The 23006-nt window shown below is 60.5% G+C and overlaps 1 protein-coding gene across 4 annotated transcripts in view; it reads left to right on the top strand.

Annotated features, from left to right (window-relative positions):
• Positions 1 to 23006, top strand: part of AACS (acetoacetyl-CoA synthetase) — a 41882-nt gene that overhangs the window by 7075 nt on the left and 11801 nt on the right. For 3 of the 4 annotated variants that reach the window (XM_051838785.2, XM_070065723.1, XM_070065724.1), the window contains exons 4-12: positions 2586 to 2699; positions 4338 to 4435; positions 9578 to 9692; positions 9880 to 9961; positions 10803 to 10950; positions 16093 to 16173; positions 19119 to 19243; positions 21290 to 21354; positions 21451 to 21573. In XM_051838785.2, the coding sequence (XP_051694745.2) occupies positions 2586 to 2699; positions 4338 to 4435; positions 9578 to 9692; positions 9880 to 9961; positions 10803 to 10950; positions 16093 to 16173; positions 19119 to 19243; positions 21290 to 21354; positions 21451 to 21573 (951 nt within the window). The remainder of the gene's footprint in view (positions 1 to 2585; positions 2700 to 4337; positions 4436 to 9577; positions 9693 to 9879; positions 9962 to 10802; positions 10951 to 16092; positions 16174 to 19118; positions 19244 to 21289; positions 21355 to 21450; positions 21574 to 23006) is intronic. The other variant, XM_070065725.1, reaches the window with a different exon arrangement.

Here is a 23006-nt window from a genome sequence, read left to right as displayed (position 1 = left end):
ATCTGCTGGTTCACTCCCCAGAAGGCCACACTGGCTGGAGCTGCGCTGATCGAAGCCAGGAGCCAGGAGCTTCTTCTGGGTCTCCCACGTGGGTGCAGGGGCCCAAGGACTTGGGCCATCTTCTACTGCTTTCCCAGGTCATAGCAGGGAGCTAGATTGGAAGAGGAGCAGCCGGGACTAGAACCGGTGCCCATGTGGGATGCTGGCGCTTCAGGCCAGGGCTTTAACCCGCTGCGCCACAGCTCTAGCCCCTAGGGTTTTTCTTAATAAGGAGCTAATGTGGTTTGCTCCTTGATTGAGTTTTTGCTAAAGCTGAACATTTATTACACAGTAATGATGTTAAAAAGTGACATTGACTTTATCTAGTATTGTTAGTATTTGAGGCATCTCACGTACGGAAATCTCTAGGTGGGTGAGCTGTTGGCCTCTGAGTAATGGAACTGTACCCACTTTTTTTTTTAAAGAGATTTATTTATTTGAAAGGCAGAGTTACAGAGAGGCAGAGAGAGAGAGAGGTCTCCCATCTGCTGGTTCACTCCCCAGATGGTCACAACAGCCAGAGCTGTGCTGACCCGAAGATGGAAGCCAGGAGCTTCCTCTGCGTCTCCCATGTGCGTGCAGGGGCCCAAGGACTTGGCCATCTTCTACTGCCTTCCCAGGCCATAGCAGAGAGCTGGATTGGAAGTGGAGCAGCCAGGACTGAACCAGGACCCTTATAGGGACGCTGGCCCTGCAAGTGGTGGCTTTACCCACTATGCCAAGGCGCCAACCTCTGTACCCATTCTGGAAATGGAATGTTTTATGATGTTGTTGGGAGGCCCACTCGAATGGTGGAGACGCTGAACCTTCTGTGTTCACAACTCAGGCCTTGCGTTGTTTGAAAAAAAATTTTTTTATTTGAAAGGGAAAGCGATGGAGGGGGAGACGCAGAGAGAGAGGTAGATAGATACACTGTCCACCTGCTGGTTCACTTCCCAGCTGCCCCCATCAACTGGGGCTGGGCCAGGCCAAAGCCAGGAACCAGAATTCCATTTGGGTCTCCTTCTCCCACGTGGGTTCAGGGGCCCAAGCACTTGGCCGGTCTTTGGCTGCTTTCCTAGGCAGGGAGCTGGATTGAAGTGGAGCAGCTGGGACTTGAACCCAGTGCTGCCAGCCCATCTGCGTTAGCCCTTCGTGGCAAAGCTGGTGGACAGCTTCCTGCACTGCATGCTTGAGCTCTGGAGAGCCGAGTTCAAGTTACCGAGCCTTCTTGATGAGAGCAAATGGTGTGGGTGGGAACCTGGGAGAGGGGAGGCGGAGGTGGCCGCAGAAGTGACAGGCAGGTGTGTACGTCAGCAAAGGGGAAGAAGCCTGGGTCACAGCACAGGGATTAGGGTGCTCATCCTGGAAGCGGGAGATTGTGTGTTACAGAACCGGAGGCGGTCAGCGTGCATCCGGGGCGTGGTCGGAAGAGCAGCACGCGCAGGTGGTTCTCCCACACCGTCCCAGCAGCGGCCTTGTTTGCGTTTTTGACCTCATGCTGTGGCTCAACACCGCAGGCAGTACCCGTCTCGCGGTTTCTAGGCTCACACCCTGAGAAGCAGCCCAGCAGGGCGGTCTCAGGAAGCCCTGCGCTGGGCTTGCTGTCAGCCCCATATCTGACAGGCTGGGGGCTTCCCGCGCAGAACGGGGTGCCACACGGCTGGGTCGCACCACGTGGACCCCTGGGCTGCCCGTGTCCTGGTGCAGCAGCTGGCTTCCCCTAGAGAGCGCCACGTGGCAGGTTCAGTGTGTATTTTTGGCCAAGGCTCAGAAGTCACTCTCATTTCTAGTGTCACCTACCTGTGCAGAGTGGGAGGGGCTGTGGGAGAGTGGGAGGCCCAGGCCAGGGTCCTGGGGGCTGCCGTGGGCGCTGGCACCATGCCACCCTCATCCGTCCTTACCATCCGTGGCCTGAGAACGGTGTCTCACTGCTGCAGTGTCTGTCTCTTTGGTCACTAGTGAGGTTGTTCATTTTATTGTGTTTTTCTTGCGCTTGTCAAAGTTGTATTCCGAGATTTTTCAATACCTTTGGGATCCTAAAAGTGCTCAAAACCAAGCCAGAGCCGAGTGGGACTGCGCAGTAAGAGAGTGAGTCCGTGAGGCGTGCCTTAGCTCAACCGAGCCCCACTGGAGGCTGCAGAGGAGAGCTTGGTGGTCGCCGGGCGTGGCAGGGACGGGACGGTGACTGCAGGTCTTTGTGCTGCTGGAGATGTCCTGTGCCTCGACTGTGGTCACAGGAAGTGTGTCAGAAGCAGGTGTGGCCATGTCAACCTCCCAGCTTGGACGCTGCACTGCCGTTACACACAGGGTGACCTAGGGAAGCAGGTGTAGGGACACAGGGCTGCCCTGTCCTGTCTTTGTGGCTTTGTCTTCGTTTCAGAATTACAACGCACAACCCAAGTCTTGTCATAATAAAAGCCCTCCCGATAGGATGTCTTCCACCGCGAATTCTGCTCCCAAGTTCCTCTCCTGGGCACCAGAGCTGCCCGTGTCTTGCCTGCATGCGTGTGCTGCCTGCGTTCCCGTGGTGGCCCTGCCGATGACCTGTCCTCCTCTGTTCCCAGGGGAAGGCAGAGAGGAGATCATGAAGGTGACCTTTGAAGAGCTGCGGCAGCAGGTGGCTTTGTTTGCAGCAGCAATGAGGAAGATGGGGGTGAAGAAAGGAGACCGGGTGGCTGGTAGGTGTTTCTGATGCTTGGGAGGGTGTGGGGGTGGAGTCCAGGGCGGGATGACTTGCTGGAAGGGGGAGGTGACTTTGGAATAAGGAGGAGCCCAGTAGACTCCCGCACAGCCCTCTGGGACTTTAGCTGTACAGGGAAGCCTCAAAGGCAGCGACGGAAAACCACTGGTGAGCACCCTAGTGTGTAGCCGGGGATGCTGTTTCGCTCCCTGCTTTGTCCCGGGGCCTGACACAGTTCCAAGAGCATCAGGGGTGCGGAGTCAGTGCTGGTTGGTGGACTAAGGGAGGCTCATTTAGGAGCTAGCCCTGCTGTGGGGGACAGGGTGGTCCAGGCAGCGGAAGCAGCCCGTGCGAAGGCCCAGTGGCCAGCGGGATAGAGGTGTTTGCAGGGGCCCAGGAGCTCTGTGGGGCAGGGTGTGGTGAGCAGGGCTGGGGCCAGCACTGGGCCTGATCCCAAAGGGCCTTGCTCCCTTTCCCTGCCCTCCCCCAGCCATCCCTGGCTCTAGGGCCTGACACCTTTGACACACTGCCGCTTACACAGCCAAACCTGAGCCGCGGCACCACAGTCGTAGCCTGCCACGTGCCGGTTGCCGGTGCATCCCCCGGGCTGCCCTGTGTGCTGGGGCCTAGCAGGGGCCATGCCTGTGAGCCCAGAGAAATGGAAGTGCAGGTCGTTGGGGCCGAGCGGGGGCAGGGGCGTGGGAGAGGCTATCTCGGGGCTGCATCGTGCCCAGGTGAGGCGTTTGGCCGTGGCCTTCTGCTCCCTGTTGCCTTGTGCACAGGTGCTTTCCCCTGCAATGTTTGGAACAACCTGCTTCCTGCCATGACGGTCTGTGTCCGGGGACGGAGGCCTGGGCCTGTGCCGCCCACCCAGGTTCACGTCGACTGCACTCCTGTGTTCCTCGCCCTTGCCCCTCTCCCTCTGCCCCTCTGTCATCTGTCCACGCAGCCCTCACTTCTGCCAGCCAATCCACCTGCAAACAGCCGACACGCAGGGCAGGGTAGAGTGACAGATGAGACAGGCCCGGTCCCTCCACTCACGGGGGAACCAGACATTAAGCAGCGGGCGCAGGCTGTGCCTGTGCAGTTAGGGTCAGTTTGGTGAGGGAGAAAGCACTGTGTTTGGCAGGTGGCTGGCACGGGGGCCGTGGAGAAGGCTTCTGAGAGGTTTCGTGTGTGAAGAGCTGGGGGTCGAGTGGGTGCCGCTTGTGTGGGAATGTGTTCAGGCCAAGCGACGGCTGTGCCAAGGCCCTGAGGTGGGGATGTGTTCAGGCCAAGCGACGGCTGTGCCAAGGCCCTGAGGTGGGGATGTGTTCAGGCCGAGCGGACAGCTGTGCCAAGACCCTGAGGTGGGGGCGCTGAGAATGATGGAAGCACTGGGAGAGTGAGGTGACCAGAGCCCCGAGAGTAGGGGTGCAGAGAGAAGAGGCCAGGCCCAGAGCAGGGCCATGGGGCACAGTGACGGAGGGGGCACTGGGAACAAGCCAGGCCAGTGGCAGGTGAGTCCTCCTGGGTGGTTAGGGGCTGGCCACGTGCCCTGTGTGGTCCACGAGCAGCCCCCAGCCCCCCCACTGCCGTGGCTCCTGGCATGCGCCTGTGGGAGCTCGCTGCCCCAGCACTCGTGTCCTCCCCACAGGTTATTTACCCAACAGCGCGCACGCTGTGGAGGCCATGCTGGCCGCAGCGAGCATCGGTGCCATCTGGAGCTCCACGTCCCCAGACTTCGGGGTGAACGTGAGTTGGGGACCAGCCCAGGGTGCTGCTGGGCCTGGGAGTGTCCTGGTGGGGGAGGCGGAGTTTCCAGGCTGGGGAAATGAAGGCCCGTCTGGCTGCTGTGTCGCTGGGCTGGGGTGCGGGGCTCCGGGAGGCAGAGCCAGAGAGGTTGAATGGAGTTTGCAGCCAGGCTGGACCTTCCTTCGTGCCGTAGTCCTGATGCCCTGGCAGGTGCCATGCATGGCCGTTGCTGTCATTGAGGCCCAGAGCGATCCTCATGTCTCCCTCAGCCACGTGGACTCCCTGAGTGTCCGTGCTCTGGCGCTGCTCATAGACGTGGCTGGGCCGCCTCGCCTGGGTCACTGCTGTTCCCTTCCTTCAGATCCGTGCTGCTGGGTGTGTGCTGGGAGGGCAGCCCCTGCGTCCCGTACCCCTCAGATGCACCAGGATCCTAGCGTGTGGCTGGCTGCCCAAGCAGCCCAGGCAGGGCCAGGAGGCACGCACCGGACTCCACTGTGGCTGCCCAGTGTGAGATGGACAAAGAAGCAGCAGACCCTCCCGGTCTCCCTCCCCAGCCAAGGGCAGAGCCTCAGGCATCAGGGGTCATCTGGGGGCACATGGGTGTCCCTGTCCCTGACTGCCCTTTGGTGCCTGTTGTTCCTGTTCTGGGTCGGGCCCTGCCCTGTGCATGGGCCTGTGAGGCCTGGCGTGTGCTCCTGGGCCCAGCACGTGTCCTCAGTGCCCGTGGGTTCCCCACTGGGGCCAGCGATCCCAGGTGGTCTGTGGTGATTGGCACCTGGGGGTCAACGCTGCTGCGGCCATGGCATTGGCACTGCTGGGTGCTGTAGCGGATGTGTGAGCTTGCCCGCAGGCCAGCAACCTTCACACGAGGGAGCTCCGAAACGCCTGTCCACTTGGCATGGGTTTTCCACACACCGTGCCGAGGAGGAGCCAGGCTGAGGCCCAGCGGAGGGAAGTAGCGGCGGGCTGAGGGCTGCTGAGTGCGGGACGCGGGGGTCGCCCCACCGCTCTTTGTGCACGTGGCCATGCTGAGTCTCCTGCAGCTTCCTGCATCCTGTCCCAGGCCCCCTCTCCCCAGGACCACCCCGGTCAGCGGGGTCCCTCCCAGCCCCAGGGCCCTCTTTGGGGGCTGCCCAGGTGGCTTGGGGCCAGCACTGTCCTCTGGGAGGGTCCAGTAAGGTCAGGGCCCCGGGGCACTGCCGCCTGTGGGTCCCTCAGCAGGTCTGAGCTGTGCTGTCTGGAGTGAAGGGAAGGCCTCAGAGGACAGGAAAACACAGGGCTCTGTGGGCTCAGAGCCGCGTCCTCGCGTGGCGTCCTGGGGTTGGGAAGGGTTAGGTGAGCTGAGGTTACGGGTTGGGAGGTGGTGCTCCAGGAGTTAAATCGCAGCTGCTCGGCCTTGAGGCTGTGTGGTTTGGGGAAACTGGTGGCCCTTGGAGGTGCCTGTAGCCTGGGCTGGGGAGTGGGCCTCTGGCCTGTGCCACCTGCCCCGTGGCATCCAGCCAGCTGGGCCGTGGTCCCTAGCAGATGCCACCACGAGAGGCCACCCCTCGGCTCCCTTGCAGCGGGCTCCGCCTGTGTCAGGAGGGCCCAGTGCCAGGCCGGGCTCTGGCGCATGGGCAGCGCTGGCGTTCCTTCCCGGCTTTGGGTTTCCCAGGGTTTCTGGAATCCCGGCTGTGTCTGAGGCTGCCGGAGGCTGCTCAGGTGCGCGCCCTGCTGTTGCAGCCACTAGATGTCAGCGCAGCTCTGCGCTTCCCGCCGTCTGCCCACAGTTCTGGGTGCCTTGCTCTGCCCCGTGTGGGGGCGGGGCCTCCCTGCGGGTGGATTCACCTGCCCCGTGACTGTCCCTGAGTGTGTGTGCTGTGAGGCACTGCCCGAGGGGGCAGGGAGGGCTGGGGCGTCAGTCGTGGGTTCACGCTCGGCGGTCCCGGACTTCCACGCGGCCCCGTGCTTTCCTGCTGCCCTCCCACAGCCGCCCTCCTGCTGCTGCCGCCCGTGTCCCAGCGCTGGGCTCAGGGCATCACCAGGTGGGCTGGGGGGATGTTCTGTTCTCGGGTCCCCGGCCTCCCGGCCTCATCAAGACCTCCACCCTGCATGTCGGTCCCCTTGGTTTTCCTTTCAGCAGGCTGGGCCCTCTCCCTGGAGCTTGGGCGCTGGGCTGTTCTTGTGGACGCCTGGTTTCCCGGGACGTTCTCTGCCCCCTTCTAGGGCTCCTCCCAGCTGCTCCCGAGCCTCAGGCTTCCCAGCAGGTCTGATCCTTCCCCTTCCCTGGGCTACACTCCCCCTACCCAGGGCCATGTCCGAGGCATCCCCCCGCCCGGGGCCATGTCCGAGGCATCCCTCCCGCCCAGGGCCGTGCCTGCACCGTCCCCCGCCCAGGGCTGTGCCTGCACCGTCCCCCGCCCAGGGCCGTGCCTGCACCATCCCCCCGCCCAGGGCCGTGCCTGCACCATCCCCCGCCCAGGGCCGTGCCTGCACCATCCCCCGCCCAGGGCCGTGCCTGCACCATCCCCCCGCCCAGGGCCGTGCCTGCACCGTCCCCCGCCCAGGGCCGTGTCCGTCCCTTGCTTGGCATAGCCTCTCCTTTGTTTCTTCCTGGCTGAACCCACTTGTCCTTGGTGCCCAGCTCCAGGAGTGCGTGCCCTGCGGCTTTCTGGGGGTCCAGCCTGAGGTTTTGTCTCCCCCCACCCCGATTCAGTCTCCCAGGCATCTCAGCTCCCATCTCTTCTACCCCTTAGTTCACTTTTCAAATGGCCACACAGCCAGGGCTGGGCCAGGCTGAAGCCAGGAGCCAGGAGCTTCTTTCAGGTCTCCCACAGGGTGCAGGGGCCCCAGCACTGGGCCATCGTCCACTGCTTTCCCAGGTGCATTAGCAGGGAGCGGGATGGGAAGTGGAGTGGCTGGGATTATGAAGTCAGCCTGTTACTTTAAAGAAGAGGAAGGGGCCCGGGGCCTTCCTGTACCGGTGCCCCTGCTGCTCTCTGCTCTCCTCGGGCAGAGCGGGTACGGGGGGAAAGATTTCCCTGCAGGACGCGGCTGGCGAGGTCCCTGTGTTACCGTCCTGGCTGTGCCCGCAGGAAGCATCCCCTCCCTTTCTCCTCGTTTCTGGTGCTGGAAGCCCCAAGACCCCACGCAGCCTGTGTGAGTGTTCATCTCTGGGGCGGTGCTCTGTTCCGGCCTCCCAGGCCAGGAGCCGGGGGGGAAGCCGGGGCCCTGCCCTCCCTGCTCCTCCTCCTGTGGCTTTGCTCTTCGGAGTTGTAGCCGTGATAGGCAGCAGCTGCCTACTGTGCTGTCTCCTCCTCACCCCGCAGCAGATCAGCGAGTGTCCTCTTTCCTGTCCCCTGGGGACTGCCCCTCAGCGACCTTCTCACTCATTCTGTTCCCGTTACTTGTGTTCAGCACGTGTTCCTGGGGCTCAGCCCTACTCCGTCTGCTCTGCTGAGGTTGTGGGTGGCCGAGGGGCTTCCGGGCGGTTCTCAGGGACTTGCTATGTGGCCCTCCCCCTTGTCCGCAGGGTGCAGTGGCTGCCTCTGCTGTCCGCGCATTCAGCTGGGCTTTGGGGGCGGCTGTGAGTGGTGGGGCTGGTGTCCCCCGTCTTTGCAGGGCACTCTTACGCAGACTGTGGGCCCGCCCCCATGTGCCAGAGAGGAAGTTCCTTTCCTTTCCAGCTCATTTAAGCTCTTTGAGTAGAAAAGGTGTTGGAGTTTACTGAAAGCTTTTAAGATAATCAAGTGGCTTTCACCCTCTGGTCCAGGTGCGGCATAGCTGTGGTTCCTGTGGCTCCCGTGGCTCCCACAGGCTGTGGTGGCTCCCGTGTGGCTCCCACAGGCTGTGGTGGCTCCCGGTGGCTCCCACAGGCTGTGGTTCCTATGGTTCCTGGTGGCTCCCATGGGCTGTGGTTCCCATGGCTCCTGGTGGCTCCTACAGGCTGTGGTGGCTCCCGGTGGCTCCCACAGGCTATGGTGGTTCCCATGTGGCTCCCACAGGCTGTGGTTCCTATGGTTCCTGGCGGCTCCCACAGGCTGTGGTGGCTCCCGTGTGGCTCCCACAGAGGCTGTTGCTGTTTGCAGGGATTTGCTGGTGTGGCCTGCAGTTCTGCTCCCTGTTGTCTCTGTTGGGGGAGAGGCCTGGCCCTGCCTGCCCTCTGCCCCTCCCTGGAGCAGTTTTGACAGCTGTGGTTGGTCTTCCTTGGTCTTGGTTTCTGATTTCGTGCCTCAGTTTATTCATCTGCAGCGTGGGAACAATGGTTGTGCCTATGGAACTGAGCTCCGTCCGTGCCTTGGGTGTTGATACTAGATCCCGTCAGGCCCTGCCCTCCCAGGCCTCTCAGGCTCCCTCCTTTATCTTAAAGTCTCTTTGCAAACCAGCCTCTTACTAAAAAGGACTCACTAAATTAGGGAGTCGTGTCACTGGCTCTGAGGGTCCCGATCCCTGTGTAGACAGTGTCATGGTGTTCAGGCTCATCTCTAGGGTTTCCCCAGGAGCCCCGGGCCCTGAGAAAACAGTCGCCACCCTGCACCTGGCCCCAGGCTGCCTGAAGCCCACTTCGCTGTTAGCAAAGCCCCCAAAGGACACGACGTTGCTGGCCAATCAGAGCAGAGCTCTGGGCGCTGCCGCGCAGGCAGGGCCTGCACTGGTGCTGCACACGCACCTGTCCCCGACTTCAGCCTGTGAGACCTTCACCCCAAGCCTAGCGGCCTGGGGACTAAGCGGTAGTGGCTCCACTGCCTGCCCCAAGCTGTGGGCATAAACACCCGCTGTCTCCACCACCTCGGTGTGGGACCCAGGGTTTGGGGGTTCCGCAGCCCCGAGTTGAGGTCACTCTGAGCGTCAGAGGAGTGACTCCTAGTGCCGAGCTCAGGGCAGCGCCTGGGTGGGGGTCTGGGTGGTGCCGACACAGCTGTTGTATTTTAGGCCATGCCTGTAAATCCTCAGGCATTTCTTGGCATGATTGTCGCCCTTGGCTGCCAGCTGTGCTGTGGTTGCTTTCCTTGTCGGTCACGGGTGCCAGGGCCGCAGGGCACCCCCGGCCCAGGCCTGATAATCCCGATGATGCCTCGGCCTCTGCTGGAGCACAGGGTGCAGTGGCTGCTGGACGTTCTGCCTTTTGTGTGACGTGTGATGAGCCCACCTTCCCACTCGCAGGGTGTCCTGGACCGGTTTTCTCAGATTCAGCCGAAGCTCATGTTCTCCGTGGAGGCCGTTGTTTATAACGGCAAGGAGCACAGCCACATGGAGAAGCTGCAGCGCGTGGTTCGAGGTGCGTGGCCCTCCCCAGGGTGCGCACGCGGGTGGCAGGTGCAGTGCTGGAGCTCCCAGGAGCCACTGCGGCTCTCGGATGCAGCCAGTGGTAGCCGTGCCCTGGGGGAGCCTGTTGCCTTTTGTAAGCGTGCCAGCAGTGCAGTACTTTGTCCTGTAACCCCTGTTTCCTCCTCCCCTCCTCTCAGGGCTACCAGACTTGGAAAAGGTGGTGGTGATTCCCTACGTGGCTGCCAGAGAGCAGATCAACATCTCGAAGATTCCAAACAGGTACTGGGCACAGCAGAGGCTTCTGCGGTCCTCCTAGGGCACGGGTCGGGAGAGGAGGAGGTTCAGTGAAATCGTTTCATAAGGGGGTGCCGTCCACCTGCAGAGCAAGTGCCCCCCGGCCCCCGCCAGTGATGTCAGAACAGCAGACAAGGCCCTAGGACCCTTACTCTTCTGCCCGGGGCCCCTCCCTGTGGTGGGCTTGGGTGGGGCCACATCCAGCTGCCTGGATTGGCTATAACAGTCCCGACGGACAGTGTGCCTGCTGAGAGGGGGGACAGGAAGTGCCCAGGCTTGAGAGCTGGCTGCTCTGCTGTAGTGAAGGTGCCCACGTCACCCCTCAGGTGGCTCCCGGCTGCTCCTGTCTGCTGGGTCGGTGGGGTGGTTTCTTTGGTGGTCACCAGTAGCCAGGAGTTGTCTTCCTTGTTCTTGGACACATGTCCCTGTCTTGTTGTAAACCCCAGGACATGGCAAACTGCATGGCCATCGGTATTTGTGTTACTGAAGTGGTGTCAGTGCAGGACGGGCATCTCACGCCATCTCTTCCCTGCGGGGAGCCGCCCGATCAGGCCCACCTGGCTGAGCCCTCTCTGTGGGCGGTCATCGCAGACAAAGTGCTTGACAGTTAGGTAGCAAACGAGTTCTGGTGGCTGGAGGTGGCCTGGTCGCTGTGGGTGAGCTCACCATGCCCTGGGGGAGTACCTAGCATCCCCCAGGGAGACGCCCTTGGTGCTGCGACTCCTCTGGTCCCTGTCTCCCTCCCAGCCTGTGCGCTGGGGAGGCGGGGACAGTGTGTGGGGGGCATACCCCACCGCTCACCCTCACGTCCCCGTTTGGGTTGCAGCGTGTTTCTGGACGACTTCCTGGCCACGGGGGCAGGCGACCACGCCCCCCAGCTGGAGTTTGAGCAGCTACCCTTCAGCCACCCCCTCTTCATCATGTTTTCCTCGGGCACCACGGGGGCGCCCAAGTGCATGGTCCACTCTGCTGGGGTGAGTCGGGGCTGCGGGCTGCTGGAAAGGGAGCAGGCTGGGGTGGGGACGCTGCGCCGGCACACTGTCGCCATCCCCCGGAGCGCGGCATGGAGCTGGGGGGCTGCCATGATGCCTGCAGCGTGGTGACAGGAGGGCTCCCCAGGGCACGGCAGACTCAGCGAGTGGTGTTTGAAAGAGCGGATCCGAATAGGAAGCCTCGACCATAAAGGTGCATGGGCGGGAGGGGATTTCTGGGAACTGTTGTCGGGTGAAGGGTGCGTCCCGTCCCTCTGCCCACGGGGGTCTCTATAGTGAGGAAGCAGCAGAGCAAGGCACACGCGTTTATTAGCCTGCAAGGGGCTCCATGGGAGTGTGGTGCCCGCAGCATCCCCCATTTCTGCAAGGGCCTGGGCAGTGTGGAGGACCCAGGAAGCGTGGGTTTGCAGGACACACGGTGGCCTGGGACAGAGCGTGTGGCCGCACAGTGATCGTCTGGGGCTGAAACAGAGCACAGCAGAGGGCGACAAAAGCCCATCTAGGCTGTGGGGAGCAACTGAGACTAGGCTAAGTTACTGGAATTAAGACTTATTCTATGCATCTGCTCTCCCACAATATGGCGCTGGGGAGGAGTAAACAGCTTCTACGCAGCTGCCTCCAGTTCGACCAGTAACCTGCAGGAGCTGATCCTGCTCCTGATTGCAGAGAGAGAGAGAGGAGAGCAGTGTACTCGGCGTGTGGGTAGCAGAGTTGGGATTGGTGGAAGAGGACTATAAAGGAGGAGAGAGACAACATGCACCAGGAACATCTATCTGAAGGAACACCTGAGCAGCCCCCGAGAGAGCCGGCCGGCGGTGTGCCGCTCCCCCGCGGAAGTGGGGAAAGTGGCAGGGGGAACCGCCCTTCCACGGAGGTGGAAGGGACAGCAGCCAACCCGGGAAGAACCAGCAGCAAACCCGGGAAGGGCCGAGCAGACAAAAGAACAGCGCAGGGTCCTGTGTCGTTCCTCCACGAAGAGGGGGAGCGACACTAGGCGTGTGGCAGATTCTACTCTTCCTGTGGTAGGAGTTTGCCCAGTGGGGACTTGGGGCGGGGACCAGACCCTTGTCCCCTGTGGGTCTCCAAGGAGGTTTGGAGGAAGCCTCTCCTGGCATCTGCAGAACACAGAAGACCCGCAGAGAAGCCACAATAGTAGCCGCAGCCGTGGCCTCCTTTAGCTAGAGCCATCCACTAGTGCTCCCTCCTTTTTCTTTCCTTTCCTTCAAGACGCTCTTGTTTCTTCAAGACACCCAGGAGAGGAGGTTGGGGCTGTGCTGGTCTTTCTCCCCTTGCTCCCCAGGCTTAGTGCAGTCCCCAGCCATGGAGGGAGCACCGATGCACCTGTCTCCAGGTGTGGCCCATTTTCCGGGGATGCCCCTGGGGAGCTGCTGCACCGCCCCCCCCTCCAGTCTTTTGATTGGAGCAGTTCCTGGACCTTGTCTTGGCCTTCATGGCATTGGCGTTTTACAAGAAGTATTTCTTTCTTTCTTTCTGTATTTTTATATGAAAGGTAGAGAGTCAGACTAAAAGATATACAGAGAGAGATCTTCATCTGCTGGTTCACTCCCCAAGTGCCCACGCAGCCGGGGCTGGGCCAGGCTGAAGCCAGGAGCCAGGAGCTCCATCTGGGTCCTCCACATGGGTGCAGGGCCCCAAGCGCTTGAGCCATCGCCTGGTGTCTCCAGGGTGCGCATGAGCAGGAAGCTGGGTCAGAAGCAGAGGCAGCGTGTAAACCCAGGCACTCTGCTGTGGGATGTGGGCATCCTAAGCCGAGTTTTTTTAAAGATTTATTTGGGGCCGGTGCTGTGGCACAGCAGGTAAAGCCCCGGCCCAGACCTGGATGTTGTGGCCATTTGGGGAGTGAACCAGCAGATGGAAAATCAGTCAATCTCTCTCTCTCTCTCTCTGCCTCTCCTCTCTCTGTGCAACTCTGGCTTTCAAATAAATAAATAAATCTTTAAAAAAAAAAAAAGCGCTAGCATCTCATATGGGCACCAGTTTAAAAAAAATTATTTATTTGAAAGAGTTACAGAGAGGAAGAGAAACACACACACTGTCATGCACACACATACACAGACATACACACATACACAGACACAGACATACACACAGACACACACACACAGACACACTCGCATGCGCATACACAGACACACATGCACCCATACTCGCATGTGCACACACAGACACGCATGCACACACACACGCACACACACCCAGCACTGTTCTGGCCGCAGTGCTGAGGGCCACCCAGCATTTGTGTGTTTTGAGTCCTGTCTCCCAGTTTCACAGAATGGCTCCCTTTGGGTTTGTCTGCCCTTGTCCAGGTTATGCATTTGGACAGCTACTGGGTTACGTGGCTTTTATTTTGTTTTACTTTTTCGGGATTTATTGGTTCATCTGAAGGACAGGGAGATGGGGGAGACAGAGTCTTCTGTCTGCTGGTGCACTCCCCGCATGGCTCCAGTGGCTGGGGCTGGGCCAGGCTGACGCTGGTAGTCTGGAGCTCCATCTGGGTCTCCCACGGGGGTGGCAGGGTCCAAACCCTGGGACCATCATTGCCTGGGTTATGTGGCTTTCAGGCCTGCTTGAACCTTTGAATGCCAGGGAGGTGACAGCACGTCCTCCTCGGTGATGGTCCGGGGCACCTATCTGAGTAAAGCTGGGCACAGAGTAAAGTGTGGCACTTCACGCCTCCTATCACTCTACCGCCTCGGATCCCAGTCTGTCCCTGGACTGGGTGCCAAAGCTTCTTTCTGTCTCAGGTTCAATCCTCCCCCAGATCTGCACTTCTCACCTGGTTCCTGCCTGGCTCTCTCCTTATCTAACGGCCCAGCCCCTGCCTCAGGTGCTTAGCTTGTAAGGGGAGGAGAATCCACAGGATCCCTGACAAAAGAGCTTCCCCGGCGCCAGAGAAGGAGCACAGGTGGGGACCCTTGTGCAGAGAGAGAGAGAGAGAGAGAGAGAGAGAGAAAGTGAGTAGGTGAGGACCCTGTGTGCAGAGAGAGAGAGAGAGAGAGAGAGAGAAGTGAGTAGGTGAGGACCCTGTGTGCAGAGAGAGAGAGAGAGAGAGAGAGAGAGGAGTGAGTAGGTGAGGACCCTGTGTGCAGAGGGAGAGAGAGAGGAATGAGCAGGTGAGGACGCCGTGTGCAGAGAGAGAGGAGTGAGCAGGTGAGGACGCCGTGTGCAGGGAGGGGAGTGCAGGTTAGGGCCCTGTGTACAGAGAGGGCAAAGCTGCTGGTTGCATCACCAAGGCTCAGGGGGAAGCAAAGCCGCGTTTGCTCTTGGTGTCTGCGTGAGTGAGGGTTCCGAAGGCTCGTGGGTTTGTGTGAGCTGTGCTTGTCACTGGCCACCTGTGTGAAGATTCAGCTTGGGATGAGAGCTTGCTTCTCCGCTGGCCTTAGGCCTTGTGGCTGAGACCCAGGTTTGCATCGGATTTGGAGCACCTGGGTTGGATTCCCTCCTCTGGCTCCTGCCTCTAGCTCCCTGCTAATGCAGACCCGGGGCAGTGGAGAGGGCCCAGGTACCTGGGTCCCTGCCGCCCACATGGGAGGCCTGGATTACTTCTTAGCATTCAGCTTCAGCCTGGTCCAGTCTTGGCCGTGGTGGGCCATGGTGGATGTGAGCTCTCTCTCTGCTTCCCAAATAATAAACAAATACATAAAACTAATTTTACCTGGAAAAGGAAATGAGACAGATGTTTGCCACGGGCCAGGGGTGCGAATATAATTAGAGTTTCTGTCCTGTAAGTGGATTTACCATGGAATGATCCAGTGGCCATCAACCCACCCTGCGTGAGGACAGTGTGTGTCCTAGGACTTTGTGTGGAAGCTGGCATGGCCCGGTGTGGTGGCTGTCCATCGACCTGCATGGGGGGCGCCCAGGCTCTGCCCTCAGGGCCTTAAGGCAGCCTCAGGCCCCAGGAGGAAAGGCCTGGGCCACCCAGCGGAGGGCAGGGTCTGGGGCGGCCCATGGGCTGCGTGGTGCTGGGGTGCCATGTGGCATTCTGACGGCCTCTGGGTCAAGAGGTCTGGCTCTTAGCTGGGGCATCTGGCGGATGGGACCTGGGCTCTTAAGAGGATCCTCTCGTCCTGGCTTTCAAGAAAACTGTGGGCAATGGGATCGTAAAGACTGCGTTAATGCATGGACCTTGGCAGCGTGATAGTTTCCAGCCCACCAAGTGCACCTTTGCCCTGAGCCAGCCGCTCACATTGTGGACCACAGGGAAGGGCACTGCTGTGGCTGCGCATTGCGGGCCCAGTGTCCCCAGGGTCTTGAGCAAGATAGGAAAGCTGAGGCCTAGAGTGTGATCTGACTGGTACCGGGGCCGCTGGCTCTGGGTGGACCGAGCCTGGTGATGGGGAGCTTCCCTTGCTCCCGTGAGCCCCTGCAGAACCAGCAGGCTCTGGGCGGTGCAAGACTGTGACCGCGAAGCCCCAGGGGCGAGCTCCTCATGCCAGGGAGAGCTTGCAGTGGGAAAGGCAGGGTCCGGAGCAGCGGGCGAGGAGACCCAGCGTCCGTCCCCACGTGCAGGCGCAGGCGCAGGTGCGGGTGCAGGTGGGGCGTATGCTCAGGTGCCTCCAGGGGCCTGTGTGTGGGGCAGGGAGCGAGGAAGGCTTCCCGTAGTGTGTGCTTTGGAGCTGGGCACCCGGCTATACGATGCCTGTCAGGTAATGGAAAGTGCTGTGGGAGGTGGGACGGGCCTGAGGAGGCGTTTTGGTTGCATGAAAAATCTCGTCCCCTGGACTGAGGTTCCCTGAATTCTGATCCAAGATCTGCAGATGGACCCTGAGCTCTAGTCCTCCACCCCGCACCTTTCCCTGCCCACAGCAGGGGGAGCCCGTGGCCTGGGGCGAGGCTGGCACCTCCGTCCTCTCAGTAAGGGTCTCTGCTCTCCTGCCTGAGCTGCTGGGTCCCTGTGGTGCTCGAGGGGGCGCGGGCCCCGAGAGCTGTTGGGAGGCAGAGTCATGGGCGATGCTGGGGTCAGGTGGCAGAGGGCATGGGAGATGGCCCATCACACCCTAGGGCCCCATGCCGTCTGCCTCCTGGGAAAGATTTGTGGGTGCTTCATCCCGGGCGATGTGGCATGTGCTGGGCTCACGGGGCACTCACTGTGTCCCGCAGGGCACCCTCATCCAGCACCTGAAGGAACACATGCTTCACGGCGACATGACGAGTGGCGATGTCCTCCTCTACTATACCACGGTGAGTGCCCCAGCCCTTGCCCTGGCCTGGTGGGACAACAGGTGGTGGAGGCCTTGCCAGGCTGCAGCGTGGAGCGTGCCTGTGGGCTGCTTCAGTGTGGGGCGCTGGTGGCTTCCTGTCCTTGGAACACCGGAAGGCCAGCGCATAGGTCAGGTTAGAGGAAGTGTGTTTTACCCACGGAGGAGAACTCAAAATTGGCTTTTTCCCAAAACCACAAACATCAGGCCATTCCAGCACTGCCTTTCCCAGATGGTGCTTCTGTGCCAAGTTTCTATGGCAACCATGCCCTGGGTGATTGACGCCTGATGCCTGGGGTCCTGGCTGTGCCCTGTGGCAGCCCTGGAGCCCATGCAGACCCAGGTCTGCTCCTGACATGGGGCCATGGGGAGGCCGCGCCACTCTCTGTACCCGGCTGTGAGCTGGGCAGCATGAGCCAAGCGACTTGGGTCTTCCAAGTGCAGGGACGTGCCCTGTGCCCCCGTCCCCTTCCCTGTGGGTGGAGCATTGGTGCGGGCACTGCCGGAAGCTGGGCCCTTGGTGTGCTGCATCCCTTCTCAGAAGCCATCCGAGCAGGAAGCTCAGCTTGGTCACGTGTGCACAGCGTCGTCACTGGGCTGCCGAGGGTCCTGCACGCAGCCCGGGACGCGCCCTGGGACTCGGCTGGGCTTTGTGCCAGAGGCAGCTCGCAGGGGTGTTGCATGAAGGTGCTTCTCTTCTTCTGGAAGCACCCTGCCACGGCTCCGTGGAGCCCGCCTGCCTCTGACCCACCCTCAGGAGCAGCCTGGGTGAGGCTGTCGCCAGCGCCCTGGCCCCAGGCTGGGTCTTGGGTGACTGTGCTGCCCGGGGCTCCTGTTGCCTTCTTGGAGGTGGACGCCGAAGCCTGATCCGCAGACTGTGCAGCCTGGCCGCGGTGAGACTGCCAGTGTCCTCGGCTGGTCCTCAGGGATAGGGGCTTGGTGATTTTTACTTTTCCATTGATTGGTTTATTTGAGGGGTTCGGGAAGAGAGAACAGTGGGTGTAAACTGATTGGTGGAGAGAGACCCGTGGTGAGAGTTGTGGTGCAGTGGTAAGCTGCTGCTTGCGATGCCAGCATCCCATGTTGGAGCGCTGGTTCCAGTCCCGGCTGCTCCGCTTCTGGTCCAGCTTCCTGCTGGTGCATTGGAAAGGGAGGAGATGATGGCCCGAGTCCTTGGGGCCCTGCCACCCTTGTAGGAGACCTGGATAGAGTTCTGGGCTCCTGGCTGTGGCCTGGCCCAGCCCTGGCCATTGCAGCATCTGGGAGTGAGCCAGGGGATGGAAGATGTCTCTCTCTCTCCCTTTGTCACTCTGCCTTTCAAAGGGATGAATGAGTGAACCAGCTTTTTAAGAAGATCTCCCTGCGCTGGTTCACTCCCTGAAAGCCCACCGTGGCTGAGGTTAGTATGGGCTGGGCCGTCCCTGCTGCCTCCCCAGGTCTGCAGGAAGCTGGAGTCAGGAATGGGGCTGGCAGCTGAACCCAGATGCTCCAATACTAGATGTTGGCATCAACCACGGGCGAGACACCCAGCCTGGACACTGGGTTTGTGTGGTCTGTGGGCACCTGAGGTCCTGCATGGGGCCACATGTGTCACACTTAGAGTCTGCGTTCTGCGAGCTCCTGACCGGGCTCTTCCCCGGGGTGCACGGGACCTGCACAGGGCATGTCCTCCCTGCTGCCCCTCCCCCTCCCGGAGCCCTCCCTCGAGGGAGTGGCTGAGCCCCAGGACGTCCAGGCCCTGTGCCGCAGCCTTTCCTGCCGTGCTGGGTTCCATGGGGGGTGCTGCCGTTTTGCCCCCCAGGGCAGATTCTGGCTGACACCGCCTCCTGCCCGTCTCATCGGCTTTGCTTCTTCCCAGAACCACCCACAGACTCTCCCTGGGGAGAGGGGATGGTTGTCAGTGGGTGGTACCACCTTTTTAGTTTTAAAAACATTTTTAAATTAAGAAATTTAAAATTAAAATGAAAGTTTAAGTCTACTTGCATATGGTGAAACTTTAAGCAGCATTAATAGCACATGTGGGGAAAGGCTGGTGACTTCCTGGGTGTGTGTTCACAGCTCTGCCCTGAGCTGTGGACCGGCAGGTGGCGCTGCTCTGCCCTGTTTGTTGTCTGGCCAGCGATGGGCCTTGGGGACCGATCCCTATCAGCCCAGACCTGCTGAGTGCCTGCTGCGGGCCCGTGCTGTCCTCAGAGGTGTATGTGGGTTAGTTCCCACAGAGCATGTGTTCCTGGCATGTGCACACCACCTATGTGTGGTGATGGCAAGTGTGTACCATGCGTGTGTGGTGTCGGTGCCGTGTGTGTCTTGTATGTGTGGTGTTGGTGAGTGTGTACCATGAGTGTGTGGTGTTGATGTGTGTATCTTGTATGTGTGATGTTGGTGGCATCTGTGTCTTGTGTGTGTGGTGTCAGCGAGTGTGTACCACACATGTGTGGTGTTGCCGAGTGTGTACCATGCATGTGTGGTGTTGGTGGCACGTGTGTCCCATGTGTGTAGTGTGGTGTCAGCATGTGTGTACCACACGTGTATGGTGTTGGCAAGTATGTACCAGGTGTGTGTGGTGTCGGTGGTGTGTGTGTCCTGTGTGTGTGGTGTGGTGTCGGTGTGTGTGTACTGCACACGTGTAGTGTCATCATGTGTATACCACGTGTGTGTGGTGTTGATGGCGTGCACGTGTCACATGACCTCATGTTTGCAGTGTCTGTGTTGTTTTCAGGCTCTCGTCACCAGCAGGCCCACAGCAGAGGTTCCTGGACATGGCCTCATGCGTGCGTGTCCGCCCCTGCTGAGGCGCTGCGGGTCAGGCGTGTGTCTGAGCTCGGGTCACCGCCGCCCTCGGCTTGGTTTCGGCGGTTTTCCCGGGAAGCCGGCCGCCGGCCGCCGGCGGAGCTGTGGGCTCTGTTCCAGCTGCGCTCCCTGTTGCAGGTTGGCTGGATGATGTGGAACTGGATGGTGTCGGCTCTCGCCACAGGGGCCTCTGTGGTGCTGTACGACGGCTCCCCGCTGGTCCCGACGCCCAGCGTGCTCTGGGACCTGGTGGACAGCATAGGGTAGGTACCCGCTGTGCTGCCCCTCGGCGCCACGGAGCTGGCTCACTAGGCCGAGCCGCCAGGGGCTGTCCGTTCTCCAAGTCCCTGCGGGGGCTGGGTGGTGGTGGGCAGAACCTGAGACACGGGTCCGACCGAGAGGTCGTCTGAGACATGGGATCCACCCAAGAGGTCGTCTGAGACACGGGGTCCATGAGAGGTCGTCTGAGACACGGAGTCCGCCTGAGAGGTCGTCTGAGACACGGGGAGAGGTCGTCTGAGACACGGGGTCCATGAGAGGTCGCCTGAGACACGGGGTCCATGAGAGGTCGTCTGAGACACGGGGTCCATGAGAGGTCGTCTGAGACACGGGGTCTGCCCGAGAGGTCGTCTGAGACACGGGGTCTGCCCGAGAGGCTGGGGTGGGCGCTGCTGTGGGGCAGAGCAAGCTCCGGGGGGTTGGAGCGGCATCAGGAGACGGCACAGGATTTTGGTTCCTTCCTTTTAGAAATTTATTTAGAAAATGTTATTTACTCGTTTATTCTAAGTGTTTGTTTATTAGAGTTATCTATTAGAGCTCGCTCGCTCGTTCCCATCCCCTGGTTCACTGCTCGGATGCCCAGGATGGCTGGGACCGGGACCAAGGGGCTTGCTCCGGGTGTCCCTGTGGGTGGGAGGAGCCCAGTCACTTGAGCCATCCCCCGCTGCCCTCGGGGGTGCATCAGCACGAGGCTGGAGCCTGGAGCTGGCACCAGAGGGACCAGGCCCTCTGATACTGGACACAGACGTCCTCTTGGGCGACTTCTCTGCTGGTCCAGATTTCTCCTCTGTGTATTTATCTCTGTAAAAACCGTACAGTTAAGACGCACCGTGTAGCATCTGCCAGGGCTGAGCGTGTCCCTCCCTTGCGTGGCGGCACAGGCTGCACCTGTATCTCGAGTGTCCTGCACTCCCAGGCTGCTCCCTGAGGCCCCAGTGGATGCCTGGCCCAGGGTAGTGTGTACGCACTGCCGATGGTGCTGTCATAGGCCGGACGCAGTAAGAGAGGGACACAGCTAGTAAGAGCAGAACTCAGTAAAATAGGCTGGTTACACCGACAACAGGCTGTGAGCTCGACGAGCATGGTGAACGTGGCAGATGACGTTTCTGGACTGCGGTTGACTGCGATTGACAAACCTTGGGGAGCGAAACCCCGGGTCAGGAGCCACTGTGTGGGGACCCAGCACCAGCCAGTGCAGAGTCCCGCTGCCTGTACACTCGCTCCTGTGACCAGGAAGCCCACGCCGAGGAGAGAGGGGGCCCCTGGAGCCGGGTTGGGGGGTTCTGTGTGCTCAGGAGTGGAGTTGAGTCTGGTGGAGGCTGACCACGCAGGTGCATTCACAGAGGGCAGATGGGGGCCCGTGGTGCTGGGGGAGCCCTGCTGTCCCCAGCCAACCCTCTTAACCTCCTGTTAACTTGGGAGGGAACCGTGAGGAGCCGGTACCTCCCTGGCGCCTGGAAACTGAGAATAGGGAAGGAGGGGCAGCCTCGACCCCCACCGTTGTCACCTTCAGGAGCACCTATGTCGCTGTGCTTTGCTGACGGGTTAATGTCGACACTCAGCACCATGGATCCTGGGGTGCTGCGCCGGCCGCGGCCGGTGGAGACTTCTCCCTCAGGTGGGGGGCCTGTGAAGCCGAGTAGTAGCCCTCTCCGCTTCGTTGGAAATGCGTGAGGTCGGAATTCCAGGGGTGTTGATTTCATGGCCCTGTGGTCCCCTGAGGCAGAATACTCTGCAGATGGGAAGGGGACGCTCCCAGTGCGCACGGTGGTTTGAAATAAGTACAGCGGAGAGTGGAGGGCGCCCGGGCGCCCGCTCTGCGGTGGCATCAGGGTGGGAACGTGCCGTGCCCTGTGAGTAGACGCAGGTGCAGGGACGTAAGCTCAGGTAAGGAGGAAGTCGGGTTCACCCCAGGGCAACGCCAAGCCTTGAGGGTGCAAGCTGCCATGTGAGTCGCCAGTTGCAGACGGCTTCGTGTGCACCCGCCGGAGCCCTGAGTCCCTCGTTCTCCTTCCTGCCTGTGCCTTTAGCATCACCATCCTGGGAACAGGTGCCAAGTGGCTGTCGGTACTCGAAGAGAAAGACATGAAGCCAGGTGAGTGCTCTCGGAGTTCCTGCCCCCGAGGTACTGGCAGGGGGTGGGCGCCCGCGGGCCAGCCGTGGTTTCTATCTCTGTGTTTCTCCGCCCCAGTGGAGACCCACAGCCTGCAGACTCTGCGCACCATCCTGTCCACCGGCTCCCCGCTGAAGGCGCAGAGCTACGACTACGTCTACAGGTGCATCAAGAGCAGCGTCCTCCTGGGCTCCATCTCAGGTGCGGCTCCCGCGGGGCTGCGGGGGTGTGGGGTGGCAGACGGGGTTCGGAGCAAGTTTGAAGGTGTGAGGAGAGGCCACCCCTGCCTCCTGACCCCTCTGGGGCCCCCTGTAAGTGAGCAGACGCTCTGGCCAAGCGAGTCCCTGCACTTGGTTTCACGCCCAGGCAGTGACGTCCTGCCTGGTTGCTGCGGCCCCTGCTCCGGGGGCAGCACACGCGTCTCAGCACTTGGAACCCCAGCTTCCGAAAACAGCTCCTGCTGGCAGATTCCACTTGGATTATTTCACAAAAGAGAAAATGAAATCTAGCAATGCAAGGCAGCTTCCCATATCTGCCTCACTGTTAAGTGCCAGAGCGAGGCTTCAGGCCCCGGCCAGCCAGTTCGCCGGCCAGGGCAGCTGAGTTGGGAAGGCCAAGTGTCAGCCTGAACCCCCTTGGTGGGGATGTGCGCCCCGGAGACCCGAGGTTTCACTGCTCACTGGGAGGGACCGCGCAGGGGCTTCAGTGTTAGCACACAGCAGGCTCCACGGATGCACCCTCAGCACGCTGTGAGGACGGACGCGTGGGGACCGCCGCTGCCACGCTGTTGACGTTGGTGCTAGGGTGAACGGCGTTCAGGGACACCCTTCCTTTGTGTGCCATCACAAGTCACGAGGAGAGCACTGGTTTGGAGGGAGACGTAATTACTGACATGAAAAGGTGGTTGTGATGTGTGAGTGAAGAGAAGCAGTTGCAGGATCAGAGGGTCCTTTTTGTTCATTGGAAAGGGCGTGGATGTGTGTGTGTGCGTGCGTGCGTGTTGTGTGTGCACGACAAGTCATGGTTTCTCAGAACCATGTTCTTTCTTTTCTTATTTATTTGAAAAACATAATAGCAGAGAGGCAGAGGCAGAGAGGGAGAGAGAGACAGAGGTCTTCTATCCACTGGTTCACTCTTCAGATGGCCTTAATGGCTGGAGCTGAGCTGATCTGAAGCCAGGAGCCAGGAGCTTCTTCCAGGTCTCCCACGTGGGCACAGGAGCCCAACGACTTGGGCCATCCTCTACTGCTTTCCCAGGCTGTAGCAGAGAGCTGGATCGGAAGAGGAGCAGCTGGGACTAGAACTGGTGCCCATATGGGATGCCGACACTGCAGGAGGTGGCTTCTCCTGCTGTGCCACAGCACTGGCCCTGGAACTGTTTTCTTAACATGAAGTCGTGTTGTGGGAAATAATTGGCGTTCGTGGGAACCAGTTCAGGGCACACAAGGGAAAGAGGGCTTGATGCGGTCCTCTGGAGAAGACGCGGTCAGAAAGCCGATCCACTTCCGAGTCTGTGCCCACGTCTCCCCGAGCAGCAGCTCCAGCTGGGCGCAGACCGCGGGTCTGTCTGGGAGGGGTCAGCACTGCCCTTCTGGGTTCTTCTTTGCTCTTTGCTGATGAGCGAGCGGTTTATC

The sequence above is a fragment of the Oryctolagus cuniculus genome, chromosome 21, assembly GCF_964237555.1.
Source record: "Oryctolagus cuniculus chromosome 21, mOryCun1.1, whole genome shotgun sequence".
Classification (NCBI taxonomy): domain Eukaryota; kingdom Metazoa; phylum Chordata; class Mammalia; order Lagomorpha; family Leporidae; genus Oryctolagus; species Oryctolagus cuniculus.
Note: the sequence above shows the minus strand (reverse complement) of the source record. Positions and strands in the feature narration are given on the sequence as shown.